This window comes from Anabrus simplex, chromosome 7, assembly GCF_040414725.1.
Source record: "Anabrus simplex isolate iqAnaSimp1 chromosome 7, ASM4041472v1, whole genome shotgun sequence".
Classification (NCBI taxonomy): domain Eukaryota; kingdom Metazoa; phylum Arthropoda; class Insecta; order Orthoptera; family Tettigoniidae; genus Anabrus; species Anabrus simplex.
Genome location: NC_090271.1, coordinates 90,351,231 through 90,368,681, shown reverse-complemented (window position 1 = coordinate 90,368,681; position 17,451 = coordinate 90,351,231). Strand labels below are relative to the sequence as shown.

Genomic DNA, 17,451 nt, shown 5'->3' with positions numbered 1-17,451 from the left:
GATGTAGATCATCATCATCATCACCAATTTCCCTTTCCCAGCTCCTGCCATGATGGGACATTACTGGCACCTTTCCCTCTTTCTCTATCCAACCACCACTGTTGCTCCTTAACTGTGTTCATATCCAGATTCCTTTTTATTATGCTGTTCTTGGTTGACTCCAACCACCTTAGTCTGAATCTACTTCTTTTTCCTCCTTCTTTCAATCTTAGCCTTCATCATCTGCTTCAGAAAGGTATTGATCATGGCCCTAATCAAGGCACAACCTGGTGTGAACATGGGAAAGTACAGAAAACCATCCCACCACCTCCCAAATGCAAGTTAACAGCAACACAGCCCAAATAGTGCAGTCAGCTCATTTATTGTATTCTACTGTCCTGTATTTTTGTCAGTGTCTAGGTCTCTGCTTCATAGGTTATTATTGGTCAATAATACATCTTAAACATCATCTCTTTACACTTTCTTGGTACTTGCTTCTTCCACACCATGTTCCTCACACTCTGATAAAATGCATTTCCATTTTGTATCCTTTTATTGATCCCCATGTTCAGCCTTGTATCCTGCATCAGTTCACTACCCAATCCACAATTTTAAGACTTTTGCCCCCAATTTTTACAGTATTTTTGCCTTTAGTCAGCACCATTGTTTTGATTTTCTCCACACTTATTTTAATTCCATAATTACCAGTACACTCACTTAACTTGTTTGACTTCGTACTTCCTCTCCATTTGCTCCTTTGCCTCCTTCATACGAGGGTAATCCCAAAAATAAGGTCTCCTATTTTTTTTAATAAATACAGTACTCTGTTCATGTGGCTGTTAGTCACAATATGATGAAGAGTGTTTCCCGCGCTCACATATAAACACGTGCATGCCGCGCTGAGGTACTCCTCAGCAGCCATTGAGAATGGAGCTCCCGTTGGATGTTAGTGGGAAGTGCGCACAGTTATTACAGTAGGTTTTTGAACGCAAAAGGTACTGAACCGATAGCAATCCATCGCCAGTTGACGAAAGTGTATGGTGAGTCGTGCATGGATGTCAAAAATGTTCGTAAGTCGTGTAGAGAGTTTGCAGCCGGTCAGACTGAAATTAATGACGAACAAACAAAGGAGCGGGAGACCGTCAATTTCCATCAAGACAAACGTGAAGGTTGAGCAAATCATGCGTGAAGATCGGCGGATCACCCTGGATGATCTCTGTACTTTGGTTCATGAGTTTTCCCGAAGCGCCACTCACAACTCCCTGAACAGCATGGCGACGAGCTGGTATGACATGGGCATACAAAAACTGTCACGGCATCTACAAAAATGTATCGACCGAAATGGTGATTATGTAGAAAAATAGCTAAGTGTTCAAGCTGTAAAATGATGTAAACCATTGTAGAAATAAACAGTTCTATGTTTTTATAAAAAAGTAGGAGACCTTATTTTTGGGATTATCTTCGTACTCTCATCCATTACTGTTATGAACAATGGTGACAGCACACTTCCCTATCTTGATCCAGTTACAAATTATAACAATGAAATATAAGCTGCTACAAGTCCCTGTTTTAAAATCCCGAGTATAATCGTGATACTTTTTTATGGGTCCTTCTTTAACTCACATGTAAAATAGAGACAAAACATTTCAGCACTAGACAACTGACAAGTAAGACAGCATGACACACAATATTGAATATTACCCACAGAGGTCTAGATACTGCTGCAACAATTGTAAATTGCTTGCAGTTATTCAGTAATTAGTTTTCCAAATTAAATTATGGTACCAATATTTAAAGATAGTAAACTGTTACAGTCATAGACCTTACCAATACAAAATTCAAGCCATAAAACTGTGTCACTATCAAGACAATGGGCACTTGGAGAGTAATTAGAGATGTGTTTGTTTCAATGTATGATATCACGACAATGACAATTGACAGAATGAGGAAGAGCTTGCAATTGGATTATTCTCAACATTCTCAAACCAGCTGCCTCAGTGGATCAGAGGTAGAGTCTCTGACTCACGATCACAAATTCTCGGGTTTGATCCGGGCTGGGGTAGTTGATTTTTGAAGAATTCTTGGCACTCAGTGTCGCCCAACAAAAGAAAATTAAAATAACTCGGTTATAGCAACTGCCCAGAAGAAATCTGCGTAAGTTGCTAGACAGCAGCACAGTCAGATTGTCAAAATTGGTAGGCATGGTGCCTAGATGATTTTTTATTTTTATTTTTTAGTTCCGTTTGGGCCTGCTATGAACCACGTGGTTCTTATTTCTAGCAACTTTCTTCTTTGACCAGTACTCCTTCATTCTTGCACTGTGAATGTCTTTTCGCTCTTGAGTCCATTTCACACCTCCTCCCAGACGTACTGTTTTTTCTCTTAGTGAGTGGAGAGAGTTTGATGTTCTGATCAACGTTCTGTACCTATTCCTGTCATAAATTTCACTGGGAGCAATGTCCAATTCTTGAAGGTCTTTTCTAACCAGTCTTGCCCACTTGGCATTAGTCGCTTTCCCTCTAGAGATGGTGTGGAAGATTCTGGAGGTGAGCCTCTGATTGTCCATTCCTATGACATGACCATAGAAGTTCAATCTCCTCTTCCTCATACATGTTGTAATGCTCTCCAATTGTTGGTACAGTTTGTTGTTGTGCCTGATTCTGTACTTGTCTTCTTCTTTAATAGGACCCATGATTTTTCTCAGGATCTTTCTTTCCTTCAGCTCCAGTTTTCTAAGTTGCCCTTTTCTTACCATGTTTAGGCATTCTGAGGTGTATAGTACTGACAGTCTCACTACAGTAGTGTAATGCCTGATTTTGAGGTTAAGGGAGAGAGATTTGGATTTGTACATATTCTTATATAGGTGGTAGGTGCTTTCCAATTTGATGCATCTGCTGTTTATGACCTGATCTTCATTCATGTTTGGGGTTATCCATTCTCCTAGGTATTTGAAGGAGTTAGTCCTTTGTACTGTTTTGTCCCCCAGTGGGATTGATTTGGGTGCATCTTTGATGTTGGTGATAAACTGTGTTTTGTTGATGGCGACCTTCAGCCCTTCTTTAGCTCCTATGTGGTCGAGAGAGGATAGTTGATGGATAGCTTTCTCCAAACTGGATGCCAGGAGTGTAAGGTTGTCTGCGAAGGCTGAGCAGTTGACAGTTAACTTGTCTTTCTTGTAGCCTATTCTCAATCCAGAGTCATCCTTTAGCATTTTCGTTCACTCACGAATGACTTTTTCGAGTAGGCAGTTAAAGAGGATTGGAGATAAGCCATCCCCTTGTCTAACATATGTTTTGATTTCAAAGCTCTGGGACAGTTCCCCTCTGAATTTGATTCTGGCTGTAGTGTTGGTAAGAGTTGCTTTCACTAGATTTAAGATTTTCTTATCTAGTCCCAGTTCAGCAAGTGCCTGGAAGAGTGACTCTCTATCTACTGAATCGTAAGCCTTCTGAAAGTCAACAAATGTTGCTATGTAGGGTGAGGAGCTTAGGTTTTTGTAAGTGATGATGGTTTTGAGGTTCAGGATTTGTTTGGCGCATGACCTTGACTTGCAAAACCCAGCCTGGTACTCTCCGATGCAGGAGTCTAGTTAAGCCTCTACTCTTGTGAATAATACTTTGGAGAGTATCCTGTACGTCACTGATACAAGGGAAATCCCTCTGTAGTTGTTGAGATCTGATTTGTCGCCTTTTTTGTGTAACGGGTGGATGATAGCTGAGGTCTAGTCGCTAGGTAACACTTCTGTCACCCAGATATTAGATATGATTTCATGGATACTTTGGATTGACTCCTCATCAACGTATTTCCATACTTCTGCTATGATTCCATCCTCGCCTGCTGCTTTGTTACATTTCAATTCTGAAATGGCTTTCTAGATCTCCCCCTTTGTTGGTGGGAGAGAGTCCGACTTAGTAACATTCTGAGGTTCGAAATGCAGTTTCTCCTTGGGTTCCTTTAAATTTAGAAGGTTGTTGAAATACTCTGCTAGAACTGTGGTGCACTTTTCATTGTTCATTTTCAGCTTTCCGCCAGCTCCCCGGAGGTGAAGTGTATGGGCTGAGTAGGGTGTTTTTTGAGATTTAAAAGTTTGGTAGAAGTCTCTAGTGTTGTTTCTTTGAAAATCCCTCTCTGCTTGTTCAATGATATCTTTATTGTACCGCATCTTGGTGTTCCTGATAATTTTAGTAGCAGTTTTCCTAGCTTTACGTCGCACCGACACAGATAGGTCTTATGGTGACGATGGGATAGGAAAGGTCTAGGAGTTAGAAGGAAGCGGCCATGGCCTTAATTAAGGTACAGCCCCAGCATTTGCCTGGTGTGAAAATGGGAAACCATGGAAAACCATCTTCAGGGCTGCTGACAGTGGGATTCGAACCCACTATCTCCCAGATGCCAGCTCACAGCTGCATACCCCTAACAGCATGGCAATTATTATTATTATTATTATATATATATATATATATATATATATATATTCGTTTACGGCCATTAGAGACCACGTTAGATAACAATTACATGTTTCTGGAAGCCTTCCTCACAGCCCAGAACTTCAGCATCCTCTCTCTGGCAGCCTGTCTTCTTTCGTCCGTCCACCCACGGTTAAGTTTTGGTTCGTCATGGAATCCCTGAAATCTGTCGATCACTGACCTAAACTTTGTTCGGTTTGAGATGTCTTCCGAATTTAGTCCTACCTGTCTGAGATCCTTTCTCACCTCCCTGAACCATTTGTCCGACACTTTAGGTCTGCTGTCTAGTATTGTGAAAATCCTTTTCGTTAGTCTCTTCTCATCCATTCTAAATAAATGCCCATAGAATTTAAGTCTCCGTTTTCTCATGCACTCAGTTAGCCTTTCATTGTCTCGGTAAAGTTCTTCCCTTCCTCGCAGCCTATACTGTCCATCCACAATCTTTGGACCCATTATTTTGCGAAGGATCTTTCTTTCAAATTTCTCAGCTTCTCTCAGTCCCGCTTTTCCTGTCATTTGGAGGCACTCACTAGCATACAGACATTCCGTTTTAATCACTGTATTGTAGTGCCTTAGTTTAGCTCGTCTGGAGATGGTTTTCTTCTTGTATATAGGATATGTCCTACGAAAAGCCGCAGCCATTTTCTCCCGTCTGGTGTTGTTTGCTTCTCTTTCATTTGTTTTCAATTGCACTATTTCACCCAAATACTTAAAGCTATCAACTCTTTCTATTTTACCGTGTTCTGTCTTCAGGTACCGAGGGGCTGTTTTGATGTTTGTTATATATTTAGTTTTTTCGAAAGAAATCTGTAGTCCTGCTTTTTCTGCTTGTAGTTTTAGTACATTCAGCTGTTCTATTGCTGTGTCAGTATTCCTAGATAGCAGCGCAACGTCATCAGCAAAGGCAAGGCAATTAATCATGACACCACTTTTTGACCCTCCAATGTATACTTGGTTAAGTAATCCTTTTCTGTCCAGTTCTTTTTTCCACTCCCGGATAATCTTCTCCAACACACAGTTGAAAAGAATTGGTGACAATCCATCACCCTGCCTGACTCCTGTTTTAATTTCGAACTGTTTGGAGTTCTCTCCCATGAACTTAACTTTCGAATGTGTCCCAGTTAAAGTCTGCTTAATAATTGCTGTTGTTTTGGCGTCAATTCCAAATTCCACTAGTATATTGAATAGCACTTCCCTGTCGACTGAATCATACGCCTTTTTAAAGTCTACAAAAACGACTACCAGATCCTTTGAGAGATGATTCTCTAGTACACGTTTCAGACTCCAGATTTGATCAACGCACGATCTTCCCTTCCTAAATCCCGCTTGATACTCGCCTAGTTAGCTTCCGGTTAGCTTCCGTGGGGGTCACGCACTGAACTGAGTAAGTGTTTGGCATAACTTCACGGAAGACACTGGGGCGGGGGGCCTCAACCCCGACACGGCGCGTCCCATATGGCTGATAGGGAATGTTCCTGTAGATATGCAGGACAGGTGTGAATAAGGCTTAGCCAAATAAACACCCGCGGATCAACTGAGGCAAAAAGGTCTGCAGTCAACGGTCTCGATGGCGGATGAGGATATTTCCCAACGGCTGAGAGGGCGGAAGAACTGGCTCTACGGCTAACAACCGTAGTTCTAACCACGGACAGAGTAATCTGTCCCACCAAGCATTACCATGAGGTAACATTATGCATGATGGAAACACTTTCAAGGAAAACTACCCCAGGTGGTACCCAGCAATTATTATTATTATTATTATTATTATTATTATTCTTGTTTTCGAATAGGTCTACTATGGACCACGTTAAGCATCATTCATTTACGGTTCTTCCTCTTTCGATCGGCCCAGTACTTCTTCATCCTTTCGGAGTGGGCTTCTTTACGTTCTCGTGACCAGTTGTTGCCGGTCCGTTTTTTGCTACTTTGATCTTGGAATCCCTTAATTTTGTTGATGATTTTTCTGTATTCCTGTCTGTTGTATACTGCCTGCTGTGATATATTATTTTCCTCCATATCCTCCTTGACCCCTTTAAGCCAGCTAGTTTGTGTCTTCCTGTTCTCCATGTATTCCAGAATTCGCTTGGCTGTTCTCTCTGGTGGCATTCTTTTAATGTGTCCGTAGAAGCAGAGTCTTCTCTTCTTGAAGGATGTTGTGATTTTTTCGGTCCTTTTGTATAGTTCCTCATTTGGTCGCAGTCTAAATTCTTGACCCACTTTCCTGGGCCCTAGTATCTTCCTCAAGATCTTCCTTTCTGTCTTTTCAATGTTTTCTAGTAAGCCCTTCCTGTTCAGTGGAATACATTCGATCGCATATAGACTTTCTGGTTTGATGACAGTGTTGTAATGTCTGATTTTTGCAGTGAATGAAACTGATTTTTTATTGTAGACATTTCGACATAACTGGTATGCTGCTTCCATCTTTCTTGCCCTTTCCTGTAATGCTATTCCTGGTAGTCCTGTTGGGGTTATCCATTCCCCTAGATATTTAAACTTCTGTACTCTTTTAATTGTTCCATATTTGGTGACAATATTTTGTGTCGGATCCTTTTCGTCCTGAATCATTAGTTCCGTCTTTTCGAAGGATATCTGAAGTCCCGTCTTTACAGCAGTCTCTTGAAGTGTTTCAATTTGTACCTTGGCTGTTTCAGTGTCTTCTGCCAGTATTATTATTATTATTATTATTATTATTATTCGAATAACCCTTTTGAGGGTACGATAAATCAACTTCAGTTACTTTTCTTTGCATTTAATTCTTCGTTTCCAAACTTCCTTCATTTTCTGAGAATGTTGTTCCTTATCCTCTTGAGTCCATTTTCTTCCAGTTCTTCTTTTTCTCCTGAAATCCTACCTTTTATGTTACTTCTCTGAAACGTGTTCTGTTTCCTACATTATCTATTTTAATTCTAGTGTTTTTCATATCCTTTTCAATTTCAATGAACCACGTTAGCTTGGATTTGTAACTGTTCAACAAGTTGAAGATTTGTTTAGTTAGTCTATTGTTATTCATTTTATAAATGTGCCCAAAAAACTGGAGTCTTCTTTTCCTCATTACAGTTGTCAGTTTTTCAACTTTTAAATATATCTCTCAGTTTGATCATAGTCTAAATTCAGCATTGTTGTTTCTTATAGGTCCCGGTATTTTTCTCAAAATTCTTCTTCCAACATTTCTAATTTTTCAAGATTCCCAATTCTTGTAAGTTTAAGAGTTTCTGCTGCATATAAAATTTCTGGCTGGGCCACTGTTTGGTAGGTAAAGTCTTAATTTCAAGTTCCAGGTCAGAGATTTCTCATTGTATATATTTTTTGTCATATGAAACAGCCTTTCCATTTTGTTTACTCTTATATCAATAGCTACCTTTTCTTTTGTGTTGTTTGTTATCCATTCTCCTAGTTATTTAAAGTAGTCTGTCCGAGATATTATGTTGTTGTTATTATTATTATTATTATTATTATTATTATTATTATTATTATTATTATTATTATTATTATTATTATTATTATTATTATTATTATTATTATATGTGATTAAATACTGAAACAATTTCTACTGTGTTGTACTATTTTTATTTGGGTATGGTGAACCTTGTAACCCTTGAACGTCTGTTAAACATAACAGAAACCTTATTACCCTATTTCTCTCTTGTTACAGCTATAGGGATGGCAATCACTCTGTCAGGTGTTCCTGTATACTATATCTGTATCAGGTGGAAAGGCAAACCAGAGGCGTACGATAAACTACATCGTAAGTATACAAAGGTTCCCTAGCTTCCCTTCAGGGCATGATAGTTGAATGAATGGCATTGTCACTGACTTTTCATCAGGGGGACCACTGTTTGAATCCCGGCCAATGCATGTGAGATTTTTTAATATGAAAAATCACATCCTTGTGGTTTGGATTCCATGTAAAACTGGAGGTCTTTTGGCACTGATATTTGAGGATATATACGTGAAAACTTTTGTATTGAAGATAAGTCTGGTTCCTTCGCTGAATGGTCACCATAGTGGCCTTTGTTTCAGAGGGTTCAATTTTCAGCCAGTTGGGGAATTTAAATCTCAAATGTTTAATTCCCTTGGTTCAGGGACTGGGTGTTTGTGCTGTCCTCAACATCCCTGTAACTCTTACACCACATATAACACTATCCTCTACTACATTAACTCTCAGTTTCCAATACATAGCAGATGCCTTCCACCCTCATTGGAGGGTCTGCTTTAGAAGGGCTGCAGATATGAAGAATGTAGATCAGCGATAGAGGTCTCCTGATCCCACGATTGCTCTTCAAACCCGGCAGAGACAGTTAAGGGCATAAATAAGTCCATAAGTTGCATTTTCTCCACCAGGTAGAATAAAACACAGTTTAAAAATTGACACATACGCAGCCTATACGACATCAAATCAAAATGTCTGCACACAGTAGCTGAGGCCATGCAATTATTATTACAGGAAACTACCACATTACCTTCTCAAGATAATCTCAGTGGACATGGCCAATGTTTGAAGCGCATTTGCCATGTGATCCTGCTAACACCTGGTGCCATCTTAGGTCGCCTAAAAGAAAAACAATTATGAGAAGAAACTATCAAGGACAAAGTTAAAGTCGTCTCTTTTCACTGAAATTCTACGGTGTAGTAGTAAAAGTATCCAGTGCAGACTTTGTACCCATGTAAGTGCCAGACATCAGTTTTGACAATCATGTAACTTGACAGAGTGTAGAAGTAAGACATAACTAGAGTGGAGTATAGGTTTTGTCAATACAGATGGTTTTTTAACAAGATAGGGAATGAAGAGGTGAAGTTATTAATGACAGAATTGCATGTTACTACCTTGGATTGCACCAGGATATGAAATACATGCTGAAGATTTTAAAACTTGTGGTGTGAAATTGGTGACTGGGCACATGAAAGTAGATTCCCAAACCTTGGATGAGAAATATGTGATTGATTGGAATAACACCAAAGAAAGACTACCTCTTCAACACCAGAGTAAACAGCAATATGAAATGTAAGATGGCTCTTGCATCCAAGAAAGTGCCAGATAGTTGAGAACGAAATTGAAAACCACAGTTTAGGCTGTCTGAAACACATTAGTGTGGGAATGAATTCTTCTGCTGTGCAAGGGGTAACGGTGTATTTTTCTGGATTGGATAATGAAAGTGCCAATGGTGTTGCAGTTATTCTCCTTCAACACCTGGCAGACCAGGCTTCTGCTCCAAAATCTGTTTCTAGCAGAGAATAAATTAAGAAATTATATAGAGAATTAGATAACACAGTGAATACTGACAATGAGTGTAGATACATCGTGGGCCATTATGGCAATAGGCAGTGAAATGATAGCAGAAAAAGACTAGTATTGTATTGAGCATGGGTTATATTTAAACAACACAAGCTTAAAACATCATATTCATCGACTGTATGCTAGGTGCTCTTCTGATGGCCTTTATAGAAATCAGCTCGATTTTATTTTGATCAACAACCGTTAGACATAAGATTATGATCCTCCTTCCTTTGAATTTATATTTCAATACAAAATGTGATGTTTGTTACATGTTCATAAGTTAATGGAATATCCCTCTTCTATGAAATGATACTTTGGTTTTAAAGCATTGTTATTGTGTGAGATATCTCTTTCCTATTACCATTTAGAGGTTTTTTAAGTTGAATTGTATTAACTGGGCATATCATTAATAACTACAGAAGCACAATCATATTAGAAACTAGCAGTTGCCTGCAGCTTCACTTGCTTGGATTTTGTAATTTGATAAATGTAATTGTTCCTCAGTACTGTACCAAGACATTATCTGAAAATCCCTAAAGTATAAAAACTGAACCGAAAAATTGTTTCATTTACCCCAGAAAGTCTTTGTAAACCACGTATGTGGTATTACCTTTTGAGGTTATGATGACCATGAGACATAGAACTGTACATGTGAGAAACAGTCTTCTCTCAAGTCAAAAAAAATACATGTTTCTTTATTTTTAAAGGGGATTCCAAATACCTATTTCTACGTCTGTAACACCTTCAGTTTTTGAGATGTATGTATCCTCGTAAAAAGTAATTCAGCTTTTTTTTTTTAACTTTTCACCCCCGTTAAGTTCGGCTCCATGGCTAAACGGTTAGCATGCTGCCCTTTGGTCACAGGGGTCCCGGGTTCGATTCCCGGCAGTGTCAGGAATTTTAACCATCATTGGTTAATTTTGCTGTCATGGGGGCTGGGTGTATGTGTCGTCTTCATCATCATCTTTATCATGACACGTAAGTCGCCTACGGGAGTCAAATCAAAAGACCTGCACCTGGTGAGCCGAACATGTCCTCGGACACTCCCGGCACTAAAAGCCATACACCGTTTCATTTCTATTTAATAGGTATTTAGAAACTTAAAAAGCCTCTATGGCTCAGGTGACAGCACACCGGCCTCTCACCGCTGGGTTCCGTGGTACAAATCCTGGTCACTCCATGTGAGATTTGTGCTGGACAAAGTGGAGGCGGGACAGGTTTTTCTCTGGGTACTCTGGTTTTCCCTGTCATATTTCATTCCAGCAACACTCTCCAATATCATTTCATTTCATCTGCTATTCATTAATCATTGCCCCAGAGGAGTGGGATAGGCTTCGGCAGCCAGCACAATTCCTATCCTCGCCGCTAGATGGGGCCGCATTCATTCCATCCCTGACTCAATCGAATGACTGGAAACAGGCTGTGGATTTTAATTTTAATTTCACTTCATTTAGAAACTTAAATTCTAGAACTTACCTTAATAATGTTTTTTTTTTTTTTTACAGGTATGTTGTAGTATAATATCTATATTTAACCTGTGTGTTCAACACACTGAAACGCTTTTAAGTTACATTTACATGTTAAGAACGGATGTATATCAGAGTTAAAACATTTATTTTGCAACTGGGATATTTTCCGTGTAGGCAAACTCATAAGAAATGACAAAACAAGTATATACATATTTACATTTTATAGTGACATAAAATCTATATTAGGCTATTCACAGTATTGTCTCCTGTTGAGCTCGTATTTTTACTGTGAAAAAATGTGCAATTTGGGAAAGGGTAGAGATAATCCATATCAAAATCATTTCTAATTATATTACATTGTGCTATGTTTCAGGTAAACTTACATCCTGCATCCAGACAATGCTGGAAGTGGTAAGCCCAGAAGAGGGGGAGAAGCTCTTGGTCCCTCCAACAACTTAAGATGAATACCACTGCCATTAATAAACATTCCACATCCATATGGTACAGCTTTAAAAGATTCATATACTGGAATCATTTGCTGCTACTTGTGTTTAAGAAACTGAGAGACAGTGGTCTTCTTTAGTTGCATGCTGTCAAATATACTCATTCAATGTCTACTCATAACTGTACTAAAAAGGAAAGAAAATGACAATCAATCGCAGATAGAGTATGTTGGAAATCAATCCAATGTTCTAGATTCTGGAATACTCATGCATTTCATGCACAGTATCTAGTCCTTTCATTTTTACTTAAGGTTTATAAGCAGTGGACATGTCAGGGTGAGCAATCAGTTGAGAAAACTGGAAAATCAGGAAAATTCTGGGAATAAGAATTGTAATTTATTAATCTGAAAGTAGCTGGAAATGTAGTTCTCTGTTAACAAAGCAAAACTGTAAACCAATAATTTTTATTTTATTGATTTTTAATTATTATGTTGGAGGAAAGGTTCTGCTGTGAAGTAGTTAATTACATAATATAATATCTGTAATGTTCACAGTAGGTACACAGCCCAATAAAAATGGAATCAGTTCTAGGATATATGAATCTTAGTTGACTTTCTATGTGTATCTTTCTTACAGAATGTTGTGTTGTGCTCCTATCAAGAACAAATCTCAAATAGTCCGGATGGTTAATTCAACTACATCCTACCTCATATTTCCCTTTAGTAAAGCAGTCCAAGTAGAAAAAGTTTCATGAACGGTTCCTATATTCATAATCATCTAAATACTGACAAATTAGGCCAAACAACACACACTGTTTTACACTCTCTCTCTCTCACCATGTTTCAGTCCAGATTCCATTGTCTTGTTTTGTTCTTAACCATTTTCAACTCAATCTGTAGAACATATTGGCAGAATTCACAGTAGGTTGCTAAATGTTTCCCCAGGTTTTCTGAAGGTTGTCCTTCCCCTACACAGATGGCTTTCACTACAGCTAATGAGTCCTGTCTATCCCATCCAGCAGCAGCTAATGTGGAGTACAGACACTACCTGATGGTTTCCGTATCATTTCCTACACTGAAGGAGTATCACCCCCTAAAGAAGCTCATCCTCCTGAAGTTATCAGCTCCCTTAGGGTGTCAGGTTATTTCTTGCCGCCCAACCTTCAGTGTCGAGTCACTGGCTGTATGGTCTACTCCATTACTATAGCAGACTAGCCTGGCACAAAAGCAGATATCGACATGATGAACTTCTTAACTAGTTCCATTCATTGGAATCTGAGTCTTTCTCAGTCTCTCTTTTCTTTCTTTTGATTTTGTCATCAGTGAATTTGGGAGGAGGCAAGTACTCCTTTAACTAATTAAGGAACCAAATATATTTCTCTTTGCCAGTTAACATTATTTGATATTATTTCATTATGAACAGCAATTAAAATTAAGTACTTAATTATAATCAAATAAAGGTTAATGAAAAACTATGAGATGCATTTAAAAAATGAGTATGACCATTGCAGAAAATATTGGGATAATACACAGGAATTTTAAAATCATTTTTGGTTCTTGTTTCTTCCACCATTCCCTGATCCACACTACCTAATGGGTTGATGCATTTGTTCGTGGCCTGGCAGCACTTCAGTCGCTAGGAGTTTTGATTTGGAGTGATCTTTTACAATGTGCTTTACATCACACCGACACAGATAGGTCTTATGGCAACGATGGGATAGGAAAGGGCTAGGAGTGGGAAGGAAGTGACCATGGCCTTAACTAAGATACAGCCCCAACCAGCATTTGCCTGATGTGAAAATGGGAAACCACAGAAACCATCTTCAGGGCTGCCAACAGTAGGATTCAAACCCTCTATCTCCCGAATGCAAGCTGATAGCAATGTGACTCAAACCACGCAGCCACTTCCTCGGTGGGAGTGATCTTGTTTTACTTGTAGATACACTTTGAATGTTTTAAGATTTGAAGAAAGTTAGTGTAATTTTTGGATTATAGAAGATGGAGAGTCAAGTGGAAGATAACAAGCACTTCTAACATATTCTTCTGTTTATTTAAGAGAGGAGTGAAAGCAGCAGAGGTGGTTCATAATTAGGGCCCGGATTTTTAGGTTTTAACCTATTTTTTTTCCTCGCTATTTAAATCACAAATTTAAATATATTTGTTCGTTTCACACTTCCTGGAGCAGAATATGTGAATTTCATTGCACCTAAAAAAACCTAAATGAGGGGTTGACACCTAAAATTTTACCTTCTTCAAATAAAGAATGTTATTTTTTCCTCCCGGGTAAAATATTCCGGAGGTAAACTAGTCCCCCATTCGGATCTCCGGGTGGGGACTACACGAGAGGGGGCGATCATCAGGAAGATGGATACTGACATTCTGCGAGTCGGAGCGTGGAATGTTAGAAGTTTGAATCGTTGTGGTAGGTTAGAGAATCTGAAAAGGGAGATGGATAGGCTAAAGTTAGATGTAGTTGGTATAAGTGAAGTACGTTGGCAGGAAGAACAGGATTTTTGGTCAGGCGACTACCGAATTATCAACACGAAATCAAACAGGGGTAATGCGGGAGTTGGTTTAATAATGAATAAGAAAATAGGGCAGCGGATAAGCTACTACGACCAGCATAGTGAAAGAATTATTGTCGCCAAGATAGACACCAAACCAATGCCCACCACAATAGTGCAGGTCTATATGCCTACTAGTTCAGCGGATGATGAAGAAATTGAAAGAATATATGAGGAGATAGAAGATTTAATACAATATGTCAAAGGTGACGAGAATCTAATTGTGATGGGAGACTGGAACGCAGTGGTAGGCCAAGGAAGAGAAGGTAGCACAGTAGGAGAATTTGGATTGGGACAAAGGAACGAAAGAGGAAGTCGGCTGGTTGAATTCTGCACTGACCATAATTTAGTCCTCGCCAATACTTGGTTCAAACACCACAAACGACGGTTGTATACGTGGACGAGACCTGGAGACACTGGAAGGTATCAAATAGACTTCATTATGATTAGGCAGAGATTCAGAAACCAGGTGTTGGATTGCAAAACTTTCCCAGGAGCAGACGTGGACTCTGACCACAACTTGTTGGTCATGAAATGCCATCTGAAGTTGAAGAAATTGAAGAAAGGAAAGAATGCAAAAAGATGGGATCTAGACAAGTTGAAAGAAAAGAGTGTGATGGATTGTTTCAAGGAACATGTTGCACAAGGACTAAATGAAAAGGCCGAAGGAAACACAGTAGAGGAAGAGTGGAGAGTCATGAAAAATGAAGTCAGTAGGGCTGCTGAAGAAATGTTAGGAAGGAAGAAAAGATCAACTAAGAATCAGTGGATAACTCAGGAGATACTAGACCTGATTGATGAACGACGAAAATACAAGAATGCTAGAAATGAAGAGGGCAGAAAAGAATACAGGCGATTAAAGAATGAAGTGGATAGAAAGTGCAAGGTAGCTAAGGAAGAATGGCTGAAGGAGAAGTGCAAGGATGTCGAAGGCTGTATGGTCCTGGGAAAGGTAGATGCTGCATACAGGAAAATCAAGGAAACCTTTGGAGAAAGGAAATCTAGGTGTATGAATATTAAGAGCTCAGATGGAAAGCCACTTCTAGGGAAAGAAGACAAAGCAGAAAGATGGCAGGAGCATATCCAACAGTTGTATCAAGGTAACGATGTAGATAATTTCGTTCTGGAACATGAAGGGGCTGTTGATGCTGATGAAATGGGAGACCCAATTTTGAGGTCAGAGTTTGACAGAGCTGTGAGTGACCTAAATAGGAACAAGGCACCTGGAATTGATGATATTCCCTCTGAATTACTGACTGCCTTAGGAGAAGCCAGCATGGTAAGGTTATTTCATTTAGTGTGCAAGATGTATGAGACAGGAGAAGTCCCATCCGATTTTCGGCAGAATGTTGTTATACCTATTCCCAAGAAAGCCGGTGCTGACAGGTGTGAAAACTACCGCACTATTAGTTTAGTATCTCATGCCTGCAAAATTTTAACACGTATTATTTACAGAAGAATGGAAAAACAAGTTGAAGCTGAGTTGGGGGAAGATCAATTTGGCTTCAGAAGAAATGTAGGAACACGTGAAGCAATCCTGACTTTACGTCTGATCTTAGAGGATCGAATCAAGAAGGACAAGCCCACGTACATGGCATTCGTAGATCTAGAAAAGGCATTCGATAATGTTGATTGGTCCAGGCTATTTATGATTCTGAAGATGATAGGGATCAGATACCGGGAACGAAGAATTATCTACAGTCTGTATAAAAATCAGTCTGCAGTGATAAGAATCGAGGGCTTTGAAAAAGAAGCAGCAATCCAGAAAGGAATGAGGCAAGGCTGCAGTTTGTCCCCTCTCCTTTTCAATGTTTACATAGAACAGGCAGTAAAGGAAATCAAAGAGAAATTTGGAAATGGAATCACAGTCCAAGGAGAGGAAATCAAAACCTTGAGATTTGCGGATGATATTGTTATTTTATCTGAGACTGCAGAAGATCTCGAGAAGTTGCTGAATGGTATGGATGAAGTCTTAGGTAAGGAGTACAAGATGAAAATAAATAAGTCCAAAACAAAAGTAATGGAGTGCGGTCGAACGAAGGCAGGTGATGTAGGAAATATTAGATTAGGAAACGAAGTCTTAAAGGAAGTAGATGAATATTGTTACTTGGGTAGTAAAATAACCAACGATGGCAGAAGTAAGGAGGACATAAAATGCAGACTAGCACAAGCAAGGAAGAGCTTTCTTAAGAAAAGAAATTTGCTCACTTCAAACATTGATATCGGAATTAGAAAGATGTTTTTGAAGACTTTTGTGTGGAGCGTGGCATTGTATGGAAGTGAAACATGGACAATAACTAGCTCAGAAAGAAAGAGAATAGAAGCTTTTGAAATGTGGTGTTACAGAAGAATGCTGAAGGTGAGATGGATAGATCGAATCACGAATGAAGAGATACTGAATCGAATTGGTGAGAGGAGATCGATTTGGCTAAATTTGACGAGAAGAAGAGATAGAATGATAGGACACATCTTAAGACACCGAGGACTTGTTCAGTTGGTTTTTGAAGGAAGTGTAGGTGGCAAGAACGGTAGGGGTAGACCAAGGTATGAATATGACAAACAGATTAGAGCAGATGTAGGATGCAATAGTTACGTAGAAATGAAAAGGTTAGCACAGGATAGGGTGGCATGGAGAGCTGCATCAAACCAGTCTATGGACTGATGACTCCAACAACAACAACATTTTCCCTGCATTGTAAAATTATTTCCAGTGCAATTACAAGCAGTAGGATGGAGATAGTTCATGTTACTACCGTTAAATGCAGCACATCCCATGCTTCCCACTACATATGTGACATCTGGTGGCTCCTTGATGCATCTGATAGAAGGTCAGGAGGAACGTAAACAGTTTCGTCTCCAGTCATCCATAGAGAGTACAGCCGGCAGAGTGTGTGGTGACTGGTTCCTGCAGTATTTTCTAACCGTAATTGCTGTATAGTGAAACAATGCCTAAATCGCACTTATTGAGAAAATGGATTGCTACAGATGGACACTTCACTACAGACAGTTGAGTAGTCTTCTGTCAGGCATACTCCAAAGAAGTAAATTTTCCGTAACTTATCTAAAACCTGCATTGCAATACCCTAGCTCGCTTACTGAAGAGTACTTAGGATTTGGATTCTTCATTTCAGGTTAAATGTGAGTAGAAATCCCATCTTGAGCAGCATAAACCTGCAGCAGCTCACATAGCTAGCGTAGCGAGGAGAAATAAGTCCAGCACCAACAGTAAGCAAACATTTATTTCTTCCACAGTTGG

At 39.3% G+C, this 17,451-nt stretch overlaps 1 protein-coding gene across 1 annotated transcript in view; it reads left to right on the top strand.

Annotated features, from left to right (window-relative positions):
* JhI-21 (Juvenile hormone Inducible-21) overlaps positions 1-13,178 on the top strand; it is a 249,849-nt gene extending 236,671 nt beyond the window's left edge. Inside the window, exons 7-8 of the mRNA XM_067151198.2 lie at positions 8,098-8,190; positions 11,563-13,178. Of these exons, the coding sequence (XP_067007299.2) occupies positions 8,098-8,190; positions 11,563-11,648 (179 nt within the window). The 3' untranslated portion in view covers positions 11,649-13,178. The remainder of the gene's footprint in view (positions 1-8,097; positions 8,191-11,562) is intronic.
* The last annotated feature ends 4,273 nt before the right edge of the window (positions 13,179-17,451 follow it).